The 19219-nt window shown below is 42.8% G+C and overlaps 1 protein-coding gene across 1 annotated transcript in view; it reads left to right on the top strand.

The window, feature by feature from the left end:
- Positions 1–4208: 4208 nt before the first annotated feature.
- The window catches only part of slc7a7 (solute carrier family 7 member 7), a 37535-nt gene continuing 22524 nt past the window's right edge, over positions 4209–19219 (top strand). The window contains exons 1-2 of the mRNA XM_060913609.1: positions 4209–4413; positions 13953–14578. Of these exons, the coding sequence (XP_060769592.1) occupies positions 14083–14578 (496 nt within the window). The 5' untranslated portion in view covers positions 4209–4413; positions 13953–14082. The remainder of the gene's footprint in view (positions 4414–13952; positions 14579–19219) is intronic.

Below are 19219 nucleotides of genomic sequence, written 5' to 3'. Positions count from 1 at the left end.
CCCATTTATTTTATGTAATTTTATTTTCTATTGTTTACTGTTTTGCTTTTACTTCTGTAAAGCACATTGAATTGCCACTGTGTATGAAATGTGCTATATAAATAAACTTGCCTTGCCTTGTATAAAATCAAGTTCAGTGATTTCTCAGCAGCATTATAAACTCGATCAGTTGATGGCAGAATGGAAGGAGGTGGTTCTTTTGGGAAATGCAAGCACCCACAGCCATACCTTGAACCCATGTTTCAGTTTTCTGAAAGGATAAAAAATTCATTTTGTTTTAAATGTTTGCTTTGTTTACCTAAAATGAACCATCTCATGGCCTACAAAAACTCGCTGTCCAACCTGTGGAAGCATATTGAAGTATATAAAAGTTTTATTCCGAGAGAAAGCTTGCAATGAAGCTGTCTGTGTTTCAGAGCTAGTGATAACGTTGCAATAGCTATGCAGTCCAGTTAGTCAAATGACTTTCTATGGATTTGTCCGCCAAGTTGCTGTAGCCTTGTCCACGACTAACGTTAACACATAGGTAGTTAACTTGGACACTGTTAGTGTGTAAAAATGGAGTTATGCTAACATGAATAATGTTAACTTATCCGAAGTCCTTTCAGAAATATGTTTTAGCATAATCTTGCCAAATAAACAATGTAGAAATCTTTCTTTTCTAGTAATGTTAGCTACCAAATATGATTTTGAGTTTGAAAAGAGTTTGCTAGCATGTCAGGTGGCGCTTCACTGACTAGCTAGCTTAACGTTAAACCACCATGATGGCACAGTATGCGTTCATTTTGTGAATTGACAAAATAATCCAGTAGGTTGCTTCAGAGGCATGAGGTATTATAAGCGTTGTGTCAATAATACAACAATGTGTTGACAGAAAATGTACTTAAGCATTTTTTAAAAGCAAGTACTTTAGTACTTAAGTAAAAATTTGGGTCTTGTCGCTAGATTGGCCGGCTTCAGTTCGATCAGCTGATCCCTGGTGTAAACGGGCGGCGTGGAGTTGTTGCATCGCTGCGCTGAAAAAATGTTTTGCGACTGTGGGCAAAAACACCAAAACTCTTGCAACCCTCATATTGGCTTGATTACAGTGTTATGGTAACGGAGAAAAATAGCAAAATAAAAAAAACGAAGATAAAACAAGTAGAAAAATAGAAAATAGAGAAAAAGGATCAGGAGCATTCATCGCAGGCTGCATGCGAGCTGGCGCATGCGCACTACAATAACTTGGACACTGTAAATGGAGTTACACTAACATGAATAACATTAACTTTTTACTTAAAAATTTTTTTTTTTGTCCCAATGGAAATTTTAGTGCAGTTAGCTGGCTAGTCAATGTTAGATGTATCAGCTAGCTTAATGTTAGCTATCATTTAATTCAAACCCAGTAGGTCTCCCTTATTGTAATGCCAAGAATGAGGTCACGTCTACTCTGATGATATTTATTGATTCCCTGTTGTGACTTGAAGAACTTGTTTTGTCTGGTCTTTGCCAGTTTTCTGGAAAGTAACATGGGGAAATCAGTGTATGGGGAAGGATTAGTAGAAAGGAAAGCAATGGAGAGAGATGGATGTTATTCCAGGTGGATTGTGAAGGAAAGGGGGATAAAAGTTATGAAGTGGTAGAAATTGTGGTGGCACCAATGTAAGAAGAAGTTATATCTATAAATCTATTTGTTATACTAATCTGTAAATGTTACTGTAGTACCACCATTGCATGTAGGTTGACAAAACTGCACTTGTTCATTGTGTGAAGTTATCTTTTATGTGTCATTGCTTGACCCAGTGTAATTTTGTGTTATGAAGACTGCATGATGCCATGTCATTTTTGTTATGAGTATCACTAAATCGGAAAAAAGTAAAATGCACCCACTAAAGTCACTGTTGGTGGTGAACAAAATTGCACCTGTTCATTGTGTGAAGTTATTTTTTATGTGTCACCGTTGCTTGACATAGGCTACAGTTGAGTGTCACTGCTGCTTGGCACAGTGACATGTTGTGTTACATCTAAAACTAAATAAAAAAGGAAACACAAAATAAAAAGTAAAATGCACCCATAAAGTCATTGTTGGTGATAAATTGCGTCACATTCATCTAATTATTTTAGGCATAGCAGTGGGTTTAAAAACAGGCTGATGAATATATAGACTGCAGCAACCCTGGTGCGTATCCGGGTCATGGCATTGCATTTTAAAAGGGCGGCACGGTTGCCTCACAGCAAGAAGGTTCCGGGTTCGAACCCAGCGGCCGGCGAGGGCTTTTCTGTGTGGAGTTTGCATGTTCTCCGGGTGCTCTGGTTTCCTCCACAATCCAAAGACATGCAGTTAGGTTGATGTGGGGCAGCCTTGAGCAAGGTACTGAACCCCTGACTGCGCTCTGGGCTGTTCACTGCTTCAGATGGATTAAATACAGAGGATGAATTTCACTGTGCTTGAAGTGTGCATATGACGAATAAAGGTTTCTTCTTAGTTGAATGAGGACTTATTGTTGAGTCTCTAAAATAGTCATTGAATTAAGTGACTTTTGTAGGTAAAATTAGGTGTTTAACAACCTGTTAAAAATCCACCAGAATACAGGAAATGGCATCTAATTAAGGGTTGTTTTACAACCAGGGTACAAAGTTTGCATCACAGGGGTCCAAAATTCAAATTGATTCAAACTGGTTCTTGTACCAGTTTTTAAGTGAAGGACAAGTTAAAGAACAGCTTTAATAGTGTAATAGTTTGTATTATAACAAGATTAAGTGTAGCTTTAAGCAGGGCTGGGAGAAACAAATGAAGTGATTCTCGGAGAGGACATTTTTTTTTTTTGACAATTCAGAATCCACTACTTCCATAGTGCTTTTAAATATAAGGCTGTAAGCTTTGTGTTAGTTGTCTCTAATATTTATGTCCCAATATCTTGACCACATTTTAGGATGGAAATAATCTCATCTCATCTCATTATCTCTAGCCGCTTTATCCTGTTCTACAGGGTCGCAGGCAAGCTGGAGCCTATCCCAGCTGACTACGGGCGAAAGGCGGGGTACACCCTGGACAAGTCGCCAGGTCATCGCAGGGCTGACACATAGACACAGACAACCATTCACACTCACATTCACACCTACGGTCAATTTAGAGTCACCAGTTAACCTAACCTGCATGTCTTTGGACTGTGGGGGAAACCGGAGCACCCGGAGGAAACCCACGGGGAGAACATGCAAACTCCGCACAGAAAGGCCCTCGCTGGCCCCGGGGCTCGAACCCAGGACCTTCTTGCTGTGAGGCGACAGCGCTAACCACTACACCACCGTGCCGCCCCGATGGAAATAATCATTTTAGATATGTTATTTTATATTGAAAAATTAGCTGTCTCGGAGAGGACTTTTTTTTGACACAATTCCATACTAATTTGATCAAAATAGTCTGAAAACTTACTGGCATTCAACATTAAAACTTAACTATGTTTCCAATGATTATGGAACCAAATATTTGTTTTATGGTATAAAGAATGATTTAAGTGCATCCCTTTTGGAGCTACCTGTGGTCAAAAAAGCACTTTTTCTAAATGACACGAGTAATTTTGCTAAATATGACACATATTGCCATACATTCACCAAAAATAACGTTATCACCAATTTTTTTTTTTTTTTGCATGGTAAATAGAGCTATCACAGGGCTACAATAAACAACCAAGTTTATTTAGTCAAGCCTTTTGATATTGAAGATAATAAGTGTTAAATGTGATTTTTAGCTTGCGTACCCTGATTGTAAAACAACCCTTAATTAAAAATCTTCTGGGGGAGGACCCCCGGACCCCCCACAGTGTGTCCCCCCACATTAAAAATGCTTCTGACTCCCCTGCCATAGACTGTGACAGTTTGCAAAGGGTATGAATAATTTTGGACATGCCACTTTTTGTTCAAATGTAAATAAAAGCTAAGAAATAATTTTTTCTACAATGATGCCTCTTGTACATCGTCTTATCTTTTGGGAGAAGCCTGTGTCATTTCCGGTCAAAAAAAAAAAAAGCCTTGCTGGTTGAATAAAGGTAACTTTAAGTCAAAATTTGCCAGGGGTATGAATAATTTCGGGCTTGACTGTATGTGTTTTGCTTGTTAGTTTTGGCGCATAATAAATTGCCTCCGGTTTGGCTTAAGGTTCAGGCGCATTAGGTGTGTCATGTCCTCTGTGAAAGCAGAAGTCTATCAGCTGATCAGCTTTCAGTAGCTTCAAAACATCAGAAAGAGAGACAGGGAGAGAGAGCTGACAAGCTGTACAGGAGCACAGAGCCAAGACTGACTCCATTCTCAAAATGGATCTTACTGTAAATCTCTGTCATTCTTCTTCGCGAACGTGAATGAGAAGCAGAGCGGAAACAAGCTGTGCTGAATCACCGAAGAGCCAAAACTTCCTGCATTACCTCACCGTTATTCAAGGTAGGCTAACGTTTCACCAGAACAACGTTCTTTAAAATAAATAAATAAATAAATAAATAGTCGACTTAATAGCCTTATTCTCGGACTAAGCTTTCAGTTTGGCCGATTTATGGTGACTTGTATAAATTTGAAGAACATAACAGACGCAAATCATGAAACGGTTATAAGGAAGATTAGGATAAACCAGGGATTAAGCCTAATCAATGGAGAAATATCGACTGACAGTGTAAACAAGTCAAAGACTTCATACTTAAGTATCTGGGGATTTTACTCTTGTCTTCATTTATAGCCCTTATACCCCTGACTAACAAGTCACATGTTTATTAACACTTTCATCACATTTTCATTAAGCTGTATTTTGGTGCAGAATGTAATCATTAATAACCTGTCCTGTTTTATACCTCTGTGTGTGTGTTTTAAAGAGTTTCAGTGTTAGTTGGACCTTGACCTCACTCAGGTCTGTCTTAGACATCTGAAGATCAGTTCTTAACCCTTTTTTCCTACAGGCCTTACCTGTTCACCTCCTGCTGTGTAATGATTTTTTTTCTTCTTCCTTTTTTTCCTGATAAGATTTAACATGCTTACAAAACAGGATAATGTGTAATAAGTTGTAATATTTTCAATCAGAAATGATATACGGGTTGTTTTACAATCAGGGTACACAAGCTAAAAATCACATTTAACACTTATTATCTTCAATATCAAAAGGCTTGACTAAATAAACTTGGTTGTTTATTGTAGCCCTGTGATCGCTCTATTTACCATGCAAAAAAAAAAAAAAATTTGGTGATAACGTTATTTTTGGTGAATGTATGGCAATATATGTCATATTTAGCAAAATTACTCGTGTCTTTTAGAAAAACTGCTTTTTTTGACCACAGGTAGCTCCAAAAGGGATGCACTTAAATCATTCTTTATACCATAAAACAAATATTTGGTTCCATATCATTGGAAACATAGTTAAGTTTTAATGTTGAATGCCAGTAAGTTTTCAGACTATTTTGATCAAATTAGTATGGAATTGTCAAAAAAAGTCCTCTCCGAGACAGCTAATTTTTCAATGTAAAATAACATCTAAAATGATTATTTTCATCCTAAAATGTGGTCAAGATATTGGGACATAAATATTAGAGACAGGGCGGCACGGTGGTGTAGTGGTTAGCGCTGTCGCCTCACAGCAAGAAGGTCCGGGTTCGAGCCCCGTGGCCGGCGAGGGCCTTTCTGTGTGGAGTTTGCATGTTCTCCCCGTGTCCGCGTGGGTTTCCTCCGGGTGCTCCGGTTTCCCCCACAGTCCAAAGACATGCAGGTTAGGTTAACTGGTGACTCTAAATTGACCGTAGGTGTGAATGTGAGTGTGAATGGTTGTCTGTGTCTATGTGTCAGCCCTGTGATGACCTGGCCACTTGTCCAGGGTGTACCCCGCCTTTCGCCCGTAGTCAGCTGGGATAGGCTCCAGCTTGCCTGCGACCCTGTAGAACAGGATAAAGCGGCTAGAGATAATGAGATGAGATATAAGAGACAACACAAAGCTTACAGCCTTATATTTAAAAGCACTATGGAAGTAGTGGATTCTGAATTGTCAAAAAAAAAGTCCTCTCCGAGAATCACTTCATTTTTGACAAGGAGTCTTTGATAACATTTTTGCTACTTTTCTTTATCTTATAGCAGATTACACAAAACTATCATACACGTATGTCCAAAAATTACCTGAAATCTGTTCTTTAATTTGTCCTTCACTTAAAAACTGGTACAAGAACCAGTTTGAATCAATTTGAATTTTGGACCCCTGTGACACAAACTTTGTACCCTGATTGTAAAACAACCCATACTGTATTTATACAGCATATATGCTGCAATTTTACTTGGATTTTTTTCACAACAGGGAAACACGTAAATAAATAAATGAATCAGTCAGAGCTGCAGGTTAGATGCGTATTTGCGAACTTTTTTTTAATTTGATTTTTTTCTATCTTTTAATATGCCTTGTAGTAGCAATTTAACACATTACCACAGTTTCCATGATATGATATGAAATGAACCATAAACTGCGCAGGAAGTCATCTTCAGCGTCTTATTTAGCCAAGTTTACTAAATGTCTATTAATGGCCATCTTTTTTTTAGTAAAGTGCGCTGCTTTCCATTATGTTTTTGGTGTTGTTGTTGTCACCCTGATTTTCCAAAAAAGTTGGGACTCTCTCTGTAAAATGTAAATAAAAACAGAATTCAATGATTTGCAAGCCCTTTTTGACGTATATTCTATTGAATACAATACAAAGACAAGATATTTAATGTTCAGCCTGATCAACTTTTATTGTTTCTCTGTCAATATAGACTCATTCTGAATGTGATGCCTGCAACATGTTTCAAAAAAAGTTGGGACAGGGCAATAAAAGACTGGGAAAGTTGTAGAATGCTCAAAAAACACCTGTTTGGAACATTCTACAGGTAGACAGGTTAATTGGTAGTTAGAAAGGCTTAGTCATTCACAAGCAAGGATGGGGCAAGGTTCACCACTTTGTGAAAAACTGCATGGGCAAATAGTCTGACAGTTTCAGAACAACATTTTTCAATATACTGTTGGAAGGAATCTTGGGATTTCACCATTCACAATCCATAATATCATCAAAAGATTCAGAGAATCCAGTAAATCTCTGCATGTGTTAGGACTGGGGACTGTCTTGGCCTCTAGAGGCCACTATTATTGCTTTATCTTGTCATGTTTGTTTTGGCCTCTCGAGGCCGCCACTGCTTTTGTGTTCTGTGTTTTGTGTTTGTCTTGATTGCCTGTTTCCTGCCCCGCCCTGTTCCTTTATTAGTTTGTGTATTTATACCCCCTCAGTTCAGTCCCTTGTCACGGAGTCTTTATGCTGCTCTTGGCTAAGTTACCTCTGTCCTGTGTACCTTGTTTATCTCTTAGTGTTTTTTGGTATTTTGTTTTTTGACTTTGCACTTTACATTTTGAATCTTCTGGGCGTTTGCATTTTTTGTCTTTTCTCTTTTTGAACATTGTACCTTTTAGATTTTTTTTTTATATCTTCTGAGCTTTTGGATTATTCTTTGTTTTTGCTTTGGATTGTACATATTGTAAATAAACTGTTTTTTATACGCTACTTTCACCTCACACCTCTGCACTTGAGTCATCCCCCTGGTGGTCTAGTGGGGGTTTGCTGGATTATCACACCAGCGACCTGGGTTCGAATCCCAGCAAAACCCTAACAGGAAGACTCCGTCATGACCGACTCAGCAGAGGCTTCTTCAACTGTCTACCCGGCTAACCTTCAGGGAATTATGGCCGCTTTAACATGCTTCGGAGCTACCATGGACACTCATGGACGAACTCTTGCAAGCCAACATGAGACCCTTGCTCGCCACGAGGTATTGCTTCAGCAGATTGGGAAAACCCTGGCACAGCTGACTTCTCTGCCCCCATCTCCTCCGCCTGTTCCTGCTCCACCATCCGCTCCAGTGCCTCCTGCCACGCTGCCTCCTTCACCTCGCGAACCCAGCCTTCCTGCACCACAGAGGTATGACGGCAAGCACAGTGAGTGCCGGGAGTTCCTTACCCAGTGCCAACTCACCTTTGAGCTCCAGCCTACCACCTACACTATGGATTGCCGCAAGATTGCCTTTGTGATAACCTTGTTAGCTGGTAAGGCGCAAGCCTGGGCCACAGCTATCTGGCAGAGACAGGGACCCGAGTGCTCTGATTTCCAGCTGTTTACGGAGGAGATGCTTCGTGTCTTCAATCAAGCAGACATCAGTAAAGACGTAGCCAGAAAGCTCATGTCCATCCGGCAAGGAGGAAGCATCGCAGACTACGCCATATCATTCCGGTTGCTCGCAGTAGTCAGCGGATGGAACGAGGCTGCCCTGGTTTCAGCCTTTCATCATGGTTTGTCTGACCCCATCAAAGACGGCCTGGCCTCTATCGGATGCCCAAGTGACCTCGAAACACTGACTTCCCATGCCATTCGTCTTGACAACAGGATGAGAGAGCGCCGCCAAGTCCTGAGCCTCCCCGGTCTCACTACCTCGACCTGGAGCCCGTCTACCTCCTCCAGTGACTGTCCAGAGCCCATGCAAGTTGGCCGTACTCGTCTCTCCACAGCTGAAAGGGAGCACAGAAGGAGGGACAAGTGCTGCATCTATTGTGGCAAGCCTGGCCACTTCCGAGCATCATGTCCCGAGCTCTCAGGAAAAGGACCGCCCCGTCCAGCCGAGGGAGGGTTGTGACGGGGCCTACCCTCTCTCCTGAACTTCCTGGCCAAGGAGTCTACATCCCGGTCTCCATCTCCTGGGGTGAGTCCGTCCACTCTTGTCAAGCCTTGTTAGACTCCGGGGCGGCTGGAAACTTTATGGATGTCCACTTCGCCCAAAGTATCAATGTCCCGACTGCGCCTCTTGAAGTCCCACTGTCTGTGTCTGCCCTGGATGGCCAAGCCTTAGGTGACGGAAGAGTCACCCAAGTAACTTCTCCAGTCTTCCTCCAGTCTCAAGGTCACAAGGAAGAAATATCTCTGCACCTGATTCATTCACCTGAGTTCCCGGTGATCCTGGCTTACCCGCCACAACCCTCGTATAGACTGGGTAACAAGCCAGGTTGTGGAATGGGGTCCTGCATGCCATGCTGCTTGTTTGCTCTCTAGCTCTCCTGTGTCTCCTGCCAAGCCTCCTGATCTCACAGAGCTATCTCAAGTTCCCACAGAGTACTGGGACCTTTTAAAGAAGTTTTCAGCAAGAGTAGGGCCACCGTTCTTCCTCCACACCGTGCCTATGACTGTGCCATCGACTTGCTCCCTGGGACTACCCTTCCTCGCGGCAGACTGTTCTCCCTCTCGCAGCCAGAACGCAAATGCCATGGAGGAATACATTAAGGACGCCCTGGTCTCTGGGTTCATTCGACCCTCCACCTCACCTGCTGGTGCCGGCTTCTTTGTCGGCAAGAAGGATGGGGGGGCTCCGACCATGTATTGACTACAGGGGCCTGAACAAGATCACTGTGCGCAACCGTTATCCCCTTCTGCTGATGTCCACAGCATTCGACCTGCTCCAAGGCGCCACCGTCTTCACCAAGTTGGACTTACGGAACGCATACCACCTCATCCGTATCCGACAGGGAGACGAGTGGAAGACTGCCTTTAACACCCCGTCAGGGCACTACGTGTACCAGGTGATGCTCTTCGGACTCACCAATGCACCAGCTGTTTTTCAGGCCCTTATCAACGACGTCTTGAGGGACATGATCAATCAGTACATTTTCGTCTACCTTGACGACATCCTAATCTTTTCCAAGACCATGCAGGAGCACCGCCACCATGTCCACCAGGTTCTCCAGAGGCTGTTACAGAACAATCTGTTCGCTAAGGCCCAGAAATGCGAGTTTCATGTTCCTGAGGTCTCCTTTCTGGGTTTTATTGTACGGACAGGCCAACTCCAGATGGATCCAGCCAAGGCCCTGGCCGTCCGGGACTGGCCCACCCCCAAGTCCGTCAAAGAGGTTCAGCGGTTCTTAGGATTTGCTAACTTCTACTGCAAGTTTGTCAGGAACTTTAGTTCTGTAGCAGCGCCCATATCGGACCTCACCAAAAGGACAGGTGGATCATATGTCTGGTCTCCTCAGGCAGAAAAGGTGTTCAAAGACCTCAAGCACTGCTTCTGCACGGCACCCATTCTGGTCCTCCCGGACCGATCGCAACCCTTCATCATTGAGGTGGACGCCTTGGACAGCAGCGTCGGCGCGGTCCTCTCTCAGTGCTCGGAAGGAAGGTTGCACCCCTGCGCATACTTCTCCCACCGCCTGAGTTCTGCGGAGTCCCAGTATGACATGGGGGATCGAGAACTGCTAGCAGTTAAACTGGCCCTTGAGGAGTGGAGGCACTGGCTGGAGGGAGCGCAACATCCATTTCTGGTCTGGACGGACCACAAGAACCTGGAGTATCTCCAGCAAGCAAAGAGACTCAATCCACGACAGGCTAGGTGGGCCTTGTTTTTCAGTTGGTTTGACTTTACCCTATCATACCGCCCCGGCTCCAAAAACACCAAACCTGACGCGCTTTCCAGGCTGTTCGCTCCCACCAACAGGGACAGCGAAGTTGGGCCTATTATCCCTGTGTCCTGGATTGTGGCCCCTGTCCGCTGGGGTATTGAGGAGGCCGTCCGACGAGCCCAACGCCAGGACCCCGGTCCTGGGATGGGGCCACCGGGCCTCTTGTACATCCCACGTCAAGCCCGGGCCAAGGTCCTCCGGTGGGGTCACTCGTCCCCTCTCACCACCCACCCGGGAGCTCGGAGGACCCTGGACTTCTTGAAAAGACACTTCTGGTGGCCAAGCATGGAGAAGGAAGTGAGGTCATTCGTCCTGTCCTGTGATGTTTGCACCAGAACCAAGAACCCACGACAGCATCCCCAGGGCCTCCTGCATCCTCTGCGTATTCCCCGGCATCCCTGGTCCCATGTGGCGGTCGACTTCATCATGGGCCTTCCAGACTCACAAGGTAACACTGTCATTTTGGTCATAGTTGACAGATTCTCCAAGGCCTGCTGCTTCATACCACTGTGCAAGCTCCCTTCTGCCCTTGAAACAGCTAAACTAATGTTTAATCACATCTTCCGAGTCTTTGGTCTCCCACAGGATATCGTCTCAGAGCGGGGGCCCCAGTTCTCCTCCCGAGTGTGGCACGGGTTCTGCAAGCTCATCGGGGCCACTGCCAGCCTCTCTTCTGGATTTCACCCCCAGTCCAATGGCCAGACAGAGAGGCTCAACCAGGACCTGGAAACCACCCTGCGAGGCCTGGCTATGGATAACCCGACAACATGGAGCACCTGGCTGCCATGGGCAGAGTACGCCCACAACACCCTGCAGTCATTGGCCACCAGGTTATCACCATTTCCAGTGCCAGTTCGGGTTCCAGCCACCTCTGTTTCCGGAACAGGAGGAGGACTCTGGGGTGCCCTCGGTCAACCAGTACATGAGACGGTGTCGCAAGACCTGGAACAAGGTTAGGAGGACCCTCATCCAGACTTCCAGGGCCAACCAGACTCAGGACAACCGCCATAGAAGACCTGCCCATGCTTTCTGCCCTGGGCAGTGGGTTTGGCTGTCCACCAAGGACCTTCCGCTGCGGGTGGAGAACCGCAAGCTTGCTCCTTGCTATGTTGGCCCCTTCAAGGTTGTATGCAGAGTTAACCCTGTCTCCTACCGGCTCCAGTTACCATGGACACTAAGGATCAACCCCACATTCCATGTTTCCCTGTTGCGGCCCGTACTGTCGTCCACGTATGCCCCGGCCCCTAGGAATCCCCCGCATCCTCCAGGGTCAGACTGTGTTCACTGTGCGCTGCCTGCTTGATTCCCGCTGGGTCCACGGTGGGCTCCAATATTTAGTGGACTGGGAGGGCTATGGCCCTGAGGAGCGCTGCTGGGTTCCCACTCGGGACATCTTAGATAAACAACTGTGTCGGGACTTCCATTCGGCCCATCCGGATCGCCCTGGGAACGTCAGGAGACACTCCTTGGGGGGGGGTGTCCTGTTAGGACTGGGGACTGTCTTGGCCTCTAGAGGCCATTATTATTGCTTTATCTTGTCATGTTTGTTTTGGCCTCTAGAGGCTGCCACTGCTTTTGTGTTCTGTGTCTTGTGTTTGTCTGTTTCCTGCCCTGCCCTGTTCCTTTATTAGTTTGTGTATTTATACCCCCTCAGTTCAGTCCCTTGTCATGGAGTCTTTATGCTGCTCTTGGCTAAGTTGCCTCTGTCCCGTGTACCTTGTTTATCTCCTAGTGTTTTTTGGTATTTGCACTTTACATTTTGAATCTTCTGGGCATTTGCATTTTTTTGTCTTTTCTCTTTTTGGACATTGTACCTTTTGGATATTTTTATTTTTATATCTTCTGAGCTTTTGGATTATTCTTTTTTTTGTTTTTGCTTTGGATTGTACATATTGTAAATAAACTGTTTTTTATACGCTACTTTCGCCTCACGCCTCTGCACTTGAGTCATCCCCCTGGTGGCCTAGTGGGGGTTTGCTGGATTATCACACCAGCGACCTGGGTTTGAATCCCAGCAAAACCCTAACAGTAAGGGGCAAGGCTGAAAACCAACATTGACTGACTGACTGACTGCCTGCAACCTTCAATCCCTTGGAGGCACTGCATTAAAAGTGATGTGATTGTTTTAAGGACATTACTACATGGGCTCAGAAACGCTTTGGAAAGCTGTTGTTAGGAAACACATTTAATCACTGCATCTACCATGCAAAGTGAAAGCCATATATCAACAACATATAAATGCCACCAAATTCTCTGGGCCTGAGCTCATCTGAGATGGACTGACACAAAGTAGAAAAGTGTGTTGTGGTCTGATGAGTCAAAGTTTTGAATTATTTTTTGGAAATCATGGGTGTTGTGTCCTCCAGGCTAAAGAGGAAAAGGACCATCCAGATTGTTACCAGCACAAAGTTAAAAATTAAGCATCTGTGATGGTATGGGGGTGTGTTAGTGCCCATGGCAGGGGTAGCTTGCACATTTGTGAAGACACCATTAATGCTGAAAAGTGCATACAGTTTTTGGAGCAACATATGCTACCATCCAGACAATGTCTTTTTCAGGGATGTCCCTGCTTATTTCAGCAAGACAATGGCAAGCCATATTCTGCATGGGTTACAACAGCATGACATTGTAGTAAATGAGTGCAGGTGCTAAACTGGCCTGCCTGCCTCCCATTGAAAATGTGTGGTGCATTATGAAGTGCAAAATACTACAATGGAAATCCTGGACTGTTGAGCAACTGAAGTCATATATCAAGCAAGAATGGGAAAGAATTTCACTTTCAAATCAACAATTGGTGTCCTCAGTTCCCAAATGCTTACTGGGTGTTGTTAAAAGAAAAGGTGATGTAACACAGTGGTAAATATACCCCTGTCCCAACTTTTGTGAAGTGGGTTGTAGGCATGAAATGAGTGTATATCTAAAAAACAAAGTTTCAGTTTGAAAATCTTGCCTTTAAATAGCTTTTTATTGTATTCAGCTGAATATAGATAAAGGATTTGTAAATCATTGTATTTTGTTTTTATTTACATTCTACACAGCATCACAACTTTTTTGGAATCAAGGTTGTAAAAAAATTGCCTTAAGGTATGTGTGAAAACCAGAACTATATAAATTATCACAATAACTTGGATAAACCTATTAATCATGATTTGCATCATGATTAGATACAGCTGATCCTCTTCACTGATGATAAATACACTAGAAAACCAAGCAAAATATCTAACCTGTCATACAGTGTAACTGTACTGGAAACATAGCACTGTTGAATAGAGTGAAGAGTAGATATTTTTCTCTCCTTCCTTTAGCATCTCTCTGAGCCCATTTGTTTACTCACTGGGAAAAAAAAGCCATTTAGCCAGACCACTAATGGCTCCCTAATAGCCATCTGCGAGATCAGATAAGAAATGTGTCTGTAGACCAAGGCTGTTATTGTAAGATTTTGTGTGTGAATGTGTGGCTTGTGAATACTAAATATAATATATCTCCCCCTCAGATGTCACCTCAAGACGGCTAACTTGGACATAACCTGACTTTCATAAATCATTTGAATTTTATAAAATTGACTGACAGCCTGTAGGCCCAGTCAGCGTCTCAGTCATCCTCTTTTCTAATCACATGACAAAATGGCCACCTATGGTCCTGCCTCGACACAAGAAACCTCCCCAGAGGTAACCAATGGGAACCTGAAGGGAAATGGTTCTCAGGAGGTGATGAAACTAAAGAAGGAGATTTCCCTAATCAATGGTGTCTGCCTAATTGTGGGGAACATGATTGGTTCGGGCATCTTTGTCTCACCTAAGGGTGTGCTGATGTATAGCGCTTCCTATGGCTTATCATTGGTAGTGTGGACTGTTGGAGGAATTTTCTCAGTGTTTGGGGCGCTGTGCTATGCCGAGCTAGGAACCACTATTACCAAGTCTGGAGCCAGTTATGCTTACATCCTGGAGGCCTTTGGAGGTTTCATGGCCTTCATTCGTCTGTGGACATCACTCCTCATCATCGAGCCAACCAGCCAGGCTGTGATAGCAATTACCTTTTCCAACTACATGGTGCAGCCGATCTTCCCTACATGTATTGCACCTTATGTGGCCAATCGCTTGTTAGCTGCAGCCTGCATATGTAAGTAGACACACTGTGCATATATATGCTTCTTCCCATGTGTGTTGGTGTCTGTTTGTCAGGGTATCCCAAGATGAGTCTGAGAGTTCAGGAGTTATTAATCTTTTCAGTTCACTATAGTCACTTGATATATGGTGAGCCTGTTGAGGAATTTAGGAAATTTAGAGTCAGTGGGGGAACTCATGAGCTGGGTTTCTCAAAAGTCGTATGCATCTGTCTTTCAATGTATTTCTTTTGTACTAATCCAATTTCCAGAAAAGTTGGGATATTTTCCAACATGCAATAAAAACAAAAACCTGCGATTTGTTAATTCATGTGAACCTTTATTTAACTGACAAAAGTACAAAGAAAAGATTTTCGATAATTTTACTGACCAACTTAATTGTATTTTGTAAATCTACACAAAGTTAGAATTTGATGTTTGCAACACACTAAAAAAAATTGGGACAGAGGCAAAATAAGATCGAAAATTTTGTAGGATATTCAAGTAACACCATTGTGGAAGATTCCACAATAAGCAGGTTAATTGGTAACATGATTGGGTATAAAAGAAGCAGCACCAAAGGCTCAGTTTTTGCAAGTAAGGATGGGTCGTGGCTCACTCCTTTGTGCCAAAATTTGTGAGAAAACTGTTAGTCAATTCAAAAAGAACATTTCTCAGTGCATGACGTTAGGTCTTTCAAAATCTACAGTTCATAATATTGTGAAAAGATTCAGGGAATTCAGAGACCATCTCAGTGCATAAAGAGCATGGGTGGAAACCACTGTTGACCGTGCATGACCTTTGAGCCCTCAGGCGGCACTGCCTGAGAAGCTGTCATGCTAATGTGACAAATATAGCCATGTGGGCTCAGGAGTACTTCGGAAAACTGTTGTCACTTAACACAATCCACTGCTGCATCCAGAAATGCAACCTAAAACTGTACTATGTAAGGAGGAAACCATTCATCAATTCTACACAGAAACGCTGCCAATTTCTCTGGGCCTGAACTCATCTCAGATGGACAGAAAGACAATGGAACTGTGGGCTGTGCTCAGATGAGTCCACATTTCAGCTTGTTTTCGGGAAAACCAGACATCGAGTTCTCAGTGCCAAAGGTGAACATGACCATCCGGTTTGTTATCAGAGAAAGGTGCAAAAGCCAGCATCTGTGATGGTATGGGGGGCATCAGTGCCCAGGGCATGGGTGAGTTACGTGTGTGTTAAGGTACCATTGATATATTGGGATTTTACAGAAACATATTCATCAAGGCGAAGTCTCTTCTCAGGAAGTCCATGCTTATTTCAGTAGGACAATGCCAGGCCTCATTCTGCATGGGCTACAACAGTGTGGCTTCATAGACAGAGTGCGTGTGCTTGACTGGCCTGCTGCCAGTCCAGATCTGTCTGCTATTGAGAATGTATGGCGCATCATGAAGAGGAGAATCAGACAGTGCTGACCATGGACTGTTGAGCAGCTGAAGTCTTGTATCAAGCAAGAATGGACACAAATTCCAGCTGCAACAATTAGTATCCTCAGTTCCCATATGATTAAAAGGTGTAATTAAAAGGAAAGGTGATGTAACACAATGGTAATAATGCCTCTGTCTCAACTTTTTTTTTTTAAGTGTGTTGCAGGCATCAAACTCAAACTTTTAGATTTACAAAATACAATTAAGCTGGTCAGTAAAACTATTGAAAATCTTTTCTTTGTACTTTTGTCAGTTAAATAAAGGTTCCCATGAATTAACAAATCACAGATTCTTGTTTTTATTGCATTTTGGAAAATATCCCATCTTTTCTGGAAATAGGGTTAGTACATTGTTTAAGAATAATTTGTATTCAGCAGTGGTGGCTCAGCGTTTAGAAGGTTGAGAGTTCAAATTCTGGCTCTGCCAACCTGCCACTATTGCGGTCTTGATCAAGGCTCTTAACTTTCATCTGCTCAGCTGAATTCTAAGTTGATTTGGATGGGAAACTTCTGCCAAATGGGTAAATGTTGTAAATGCATTTATAGTTTTGAGTCAGAATGGCTTTGAGAAGAGGAAGAATACGTACATAAAAGGGTAGTGAAAAAAACGTGATGATTGATCAGCCTAATGGAGAGGCACACTGTGGGAGAACTAAAAAGAGGAAAAGAAAAACTGAGGGAGACTCAAGACAAAGCTTTTGTTAATGTGAGCCAATGAAACAGTCAGGAGTGTAAAGCCTGCTTACCTGAAAGAATATTTGCTTATTGCGCCCCAATTAGGTAATTATGACTAAAATGAAAGTGAGTTATGCTAGTATGTGGATATTACAAGATGTGGATGGGAAGACAGGAAGTTGAATGAGCATGTAAGTGGAAAGGAAAAGGGAGGGAAGGAATTACATCATGTGCATTTTATTTTAGCTGACAGTAGACAAATGACTCAGCCTCCAAAACTCACATGATTCTGTCTCATGTACTATTGCACGTCATTTAATTAATAATGACTGGTAGCCCTGATATCAAAAATACTTTATAGTTATGTTTGAATCATTGAACAGTACCTGTGGACAGAGAGTGTGGCTTATCAATTGGCAGAAGTACAGCACAGCCTGTGGGTCTGTGTGGATCAGTGTTTGTGCAACCATCCACTATTTCAAGCAGGAGTTCTCTTAATTGACACATGTTTTAGATCTTGGTGTGAAAGTCTAAAACGTGACTAAGTTTAAAAAAAAAAAATTGACTAAAAAGTCAAAATGTACCTTTAAATAACCATAATTTAGAGTTTCGAGGAGCTCAGCTGTCTCTCTCTCTCTCTCTCTCTCTCTCTCTCTCTCTCTCTCTCTCTCTCTCACACACACACACGCACGCAGATAAGAGGCTGTTTTAAGGATGTGAATGTGCTGATAGCTGGAAGGTAAAGTCCTCCACATTAAGACTCTGACCCTTGCTCTAATGATAGCTCAACATAGAAAGAAAGAGAGAAAGGAAATTAGAAAGTGTGAAATAAAGTGGAGCTGTTTCTTCTCTCTCTCTCACTCACTCACTCTCTCACACACACACACACACACACACACACACACACACACACTCCCCAGCTTTCAGTTACAAGGACACATTTCAGATTAAAACAGTACAGTGTTGTTCAGTTTAAGTCCTAGTTAACAAATGAACATTCATTAACTTAAAACCAGCAGATCAGTAAGGTCTGATTTTCAATTGAGCAATCTGGAGCTGAAGGTAGCTGTTGTTGAATAAGCCTGTATCAGATGGAGTTGGGATGGAAATGGAGGATATATATCTTTGTGTTAATCATGCAAACAGTAAAACTGAAGATTAGTGCATGTGATTGACTCTTTAGATGGATCTATTACATGCACTAATGGGAATAAACACTGATAACAGTAAAGAGATAAGGAGTTATAAAGAAAGAGGTAGAAGAGAGATATGGTGGCATTTTATCTAGAAGGACAAAGGGAAGAGTCTTCCCTAGAGAGAGAGAATTCAAGGGTCTTCCTGTTAGAGATCCACCAAAAAGTACAGATGTGTACACTTTGTATTATCACTTTGCTTACTTTATTGCACTTTAGGGCTGGATATTGAATTTTCTTTATTGCTATATTAAAAAAAAAAAAAAAGGCCAGTCGGCACTACAGGGGAAAAACAATGTGAAGTGAGTCAGTCAGTAAATTTGAAGTTAAAGTGATACCTGAGAATTATCATAAAGGATATCCTCTGTGGTATATCTGTCTTTTTGTGTACCCATGTAAGACACATTCACCACACTAACACACACACACACACACACACACACACACACACACACACACACTCACAGGAATTCTTTGTCTATGTACGTCCTGTATTAACCTTTTTTTTTTTCTTTCACTGACTGAAAAACCAGCAGGATTGCTGATTTCAGCAGTTCCACTTCCTTAATCCAGGCAGACTAGCTTACAAAAAATACTACCACCTGCAATATAAATACATAATCTGGATTTATTATCCCCATGATCACTACTCTTATACCAAGGAACAGATAAACAGTGACTCAGACAGCAGTGTTGTGACATTAACCCTTTTAAAGATTATATACACAGATCAAAGACAAAAAGTGAAAAGAAAAGCATGGACCGACTACTAAATGATGAGTATTTGAAATAAAGTTCACATCCGTGCAATAACTTTTAAAACATTTAGAGAACTTAGAACTATTGGCACATCGTGCAGTGTTCAAAATATAATTTTATAATTCTTACAGCGTGATTTCTGTCCATGTAGTATGGCTATAGACTGTATCAGCCAAAAGTTTGGACACCCCTACTCATTTATAGATTTTGCTGTATTCTGACTATTTTCAACATTGTAAAACAATACTGAAGACATCAAAACTATGAAATAACAGAACATATACTGTATAGAATTATGTGGTAAAGAAAAAAAAAAGTGTTGAAGTTTCATATTTTAGATTCTTCAAAGTAGCCAGGGGCGGCACAGTGGTGTAGTGGTTAGCGCTGTCGCCTCAAAGCAAGGTCTGGGTTCGAGCCCCGTGGCCGGCGAGGGCCTTTCTGTGCGGAGTTTGCATGTTCTCCCCGTGTCCGCGTGGGTTTCTTCCGGGTGCTCCGGTTTCCCCCACAGTCCAAAGACATGCAGGTTAGGTTAACTGGTGACTCTAAATTGACCGTAGGTGTGA

Source organism: Neoarius graeffei, chromosome 1 (assembly GCF_027579695.1).
Source record: "Neoarius graeffei isolate fNeoGra1 chromosome 1, fNeoGra1.pri, whole genome shotgun sequence".
In the NCBI taxonomy this organism is placed as follows: Eukaryota; Metazoa; Chordata; class Actinopteri; order Siluriformes; family Ariidae; genus Neoarius; species Neoarius graeffei.
The sequence above is the reverse complement of the archived record's forward strand: the minus strand, read 5'-3'. Positions and strand labels throughout refer to the sequence as shown.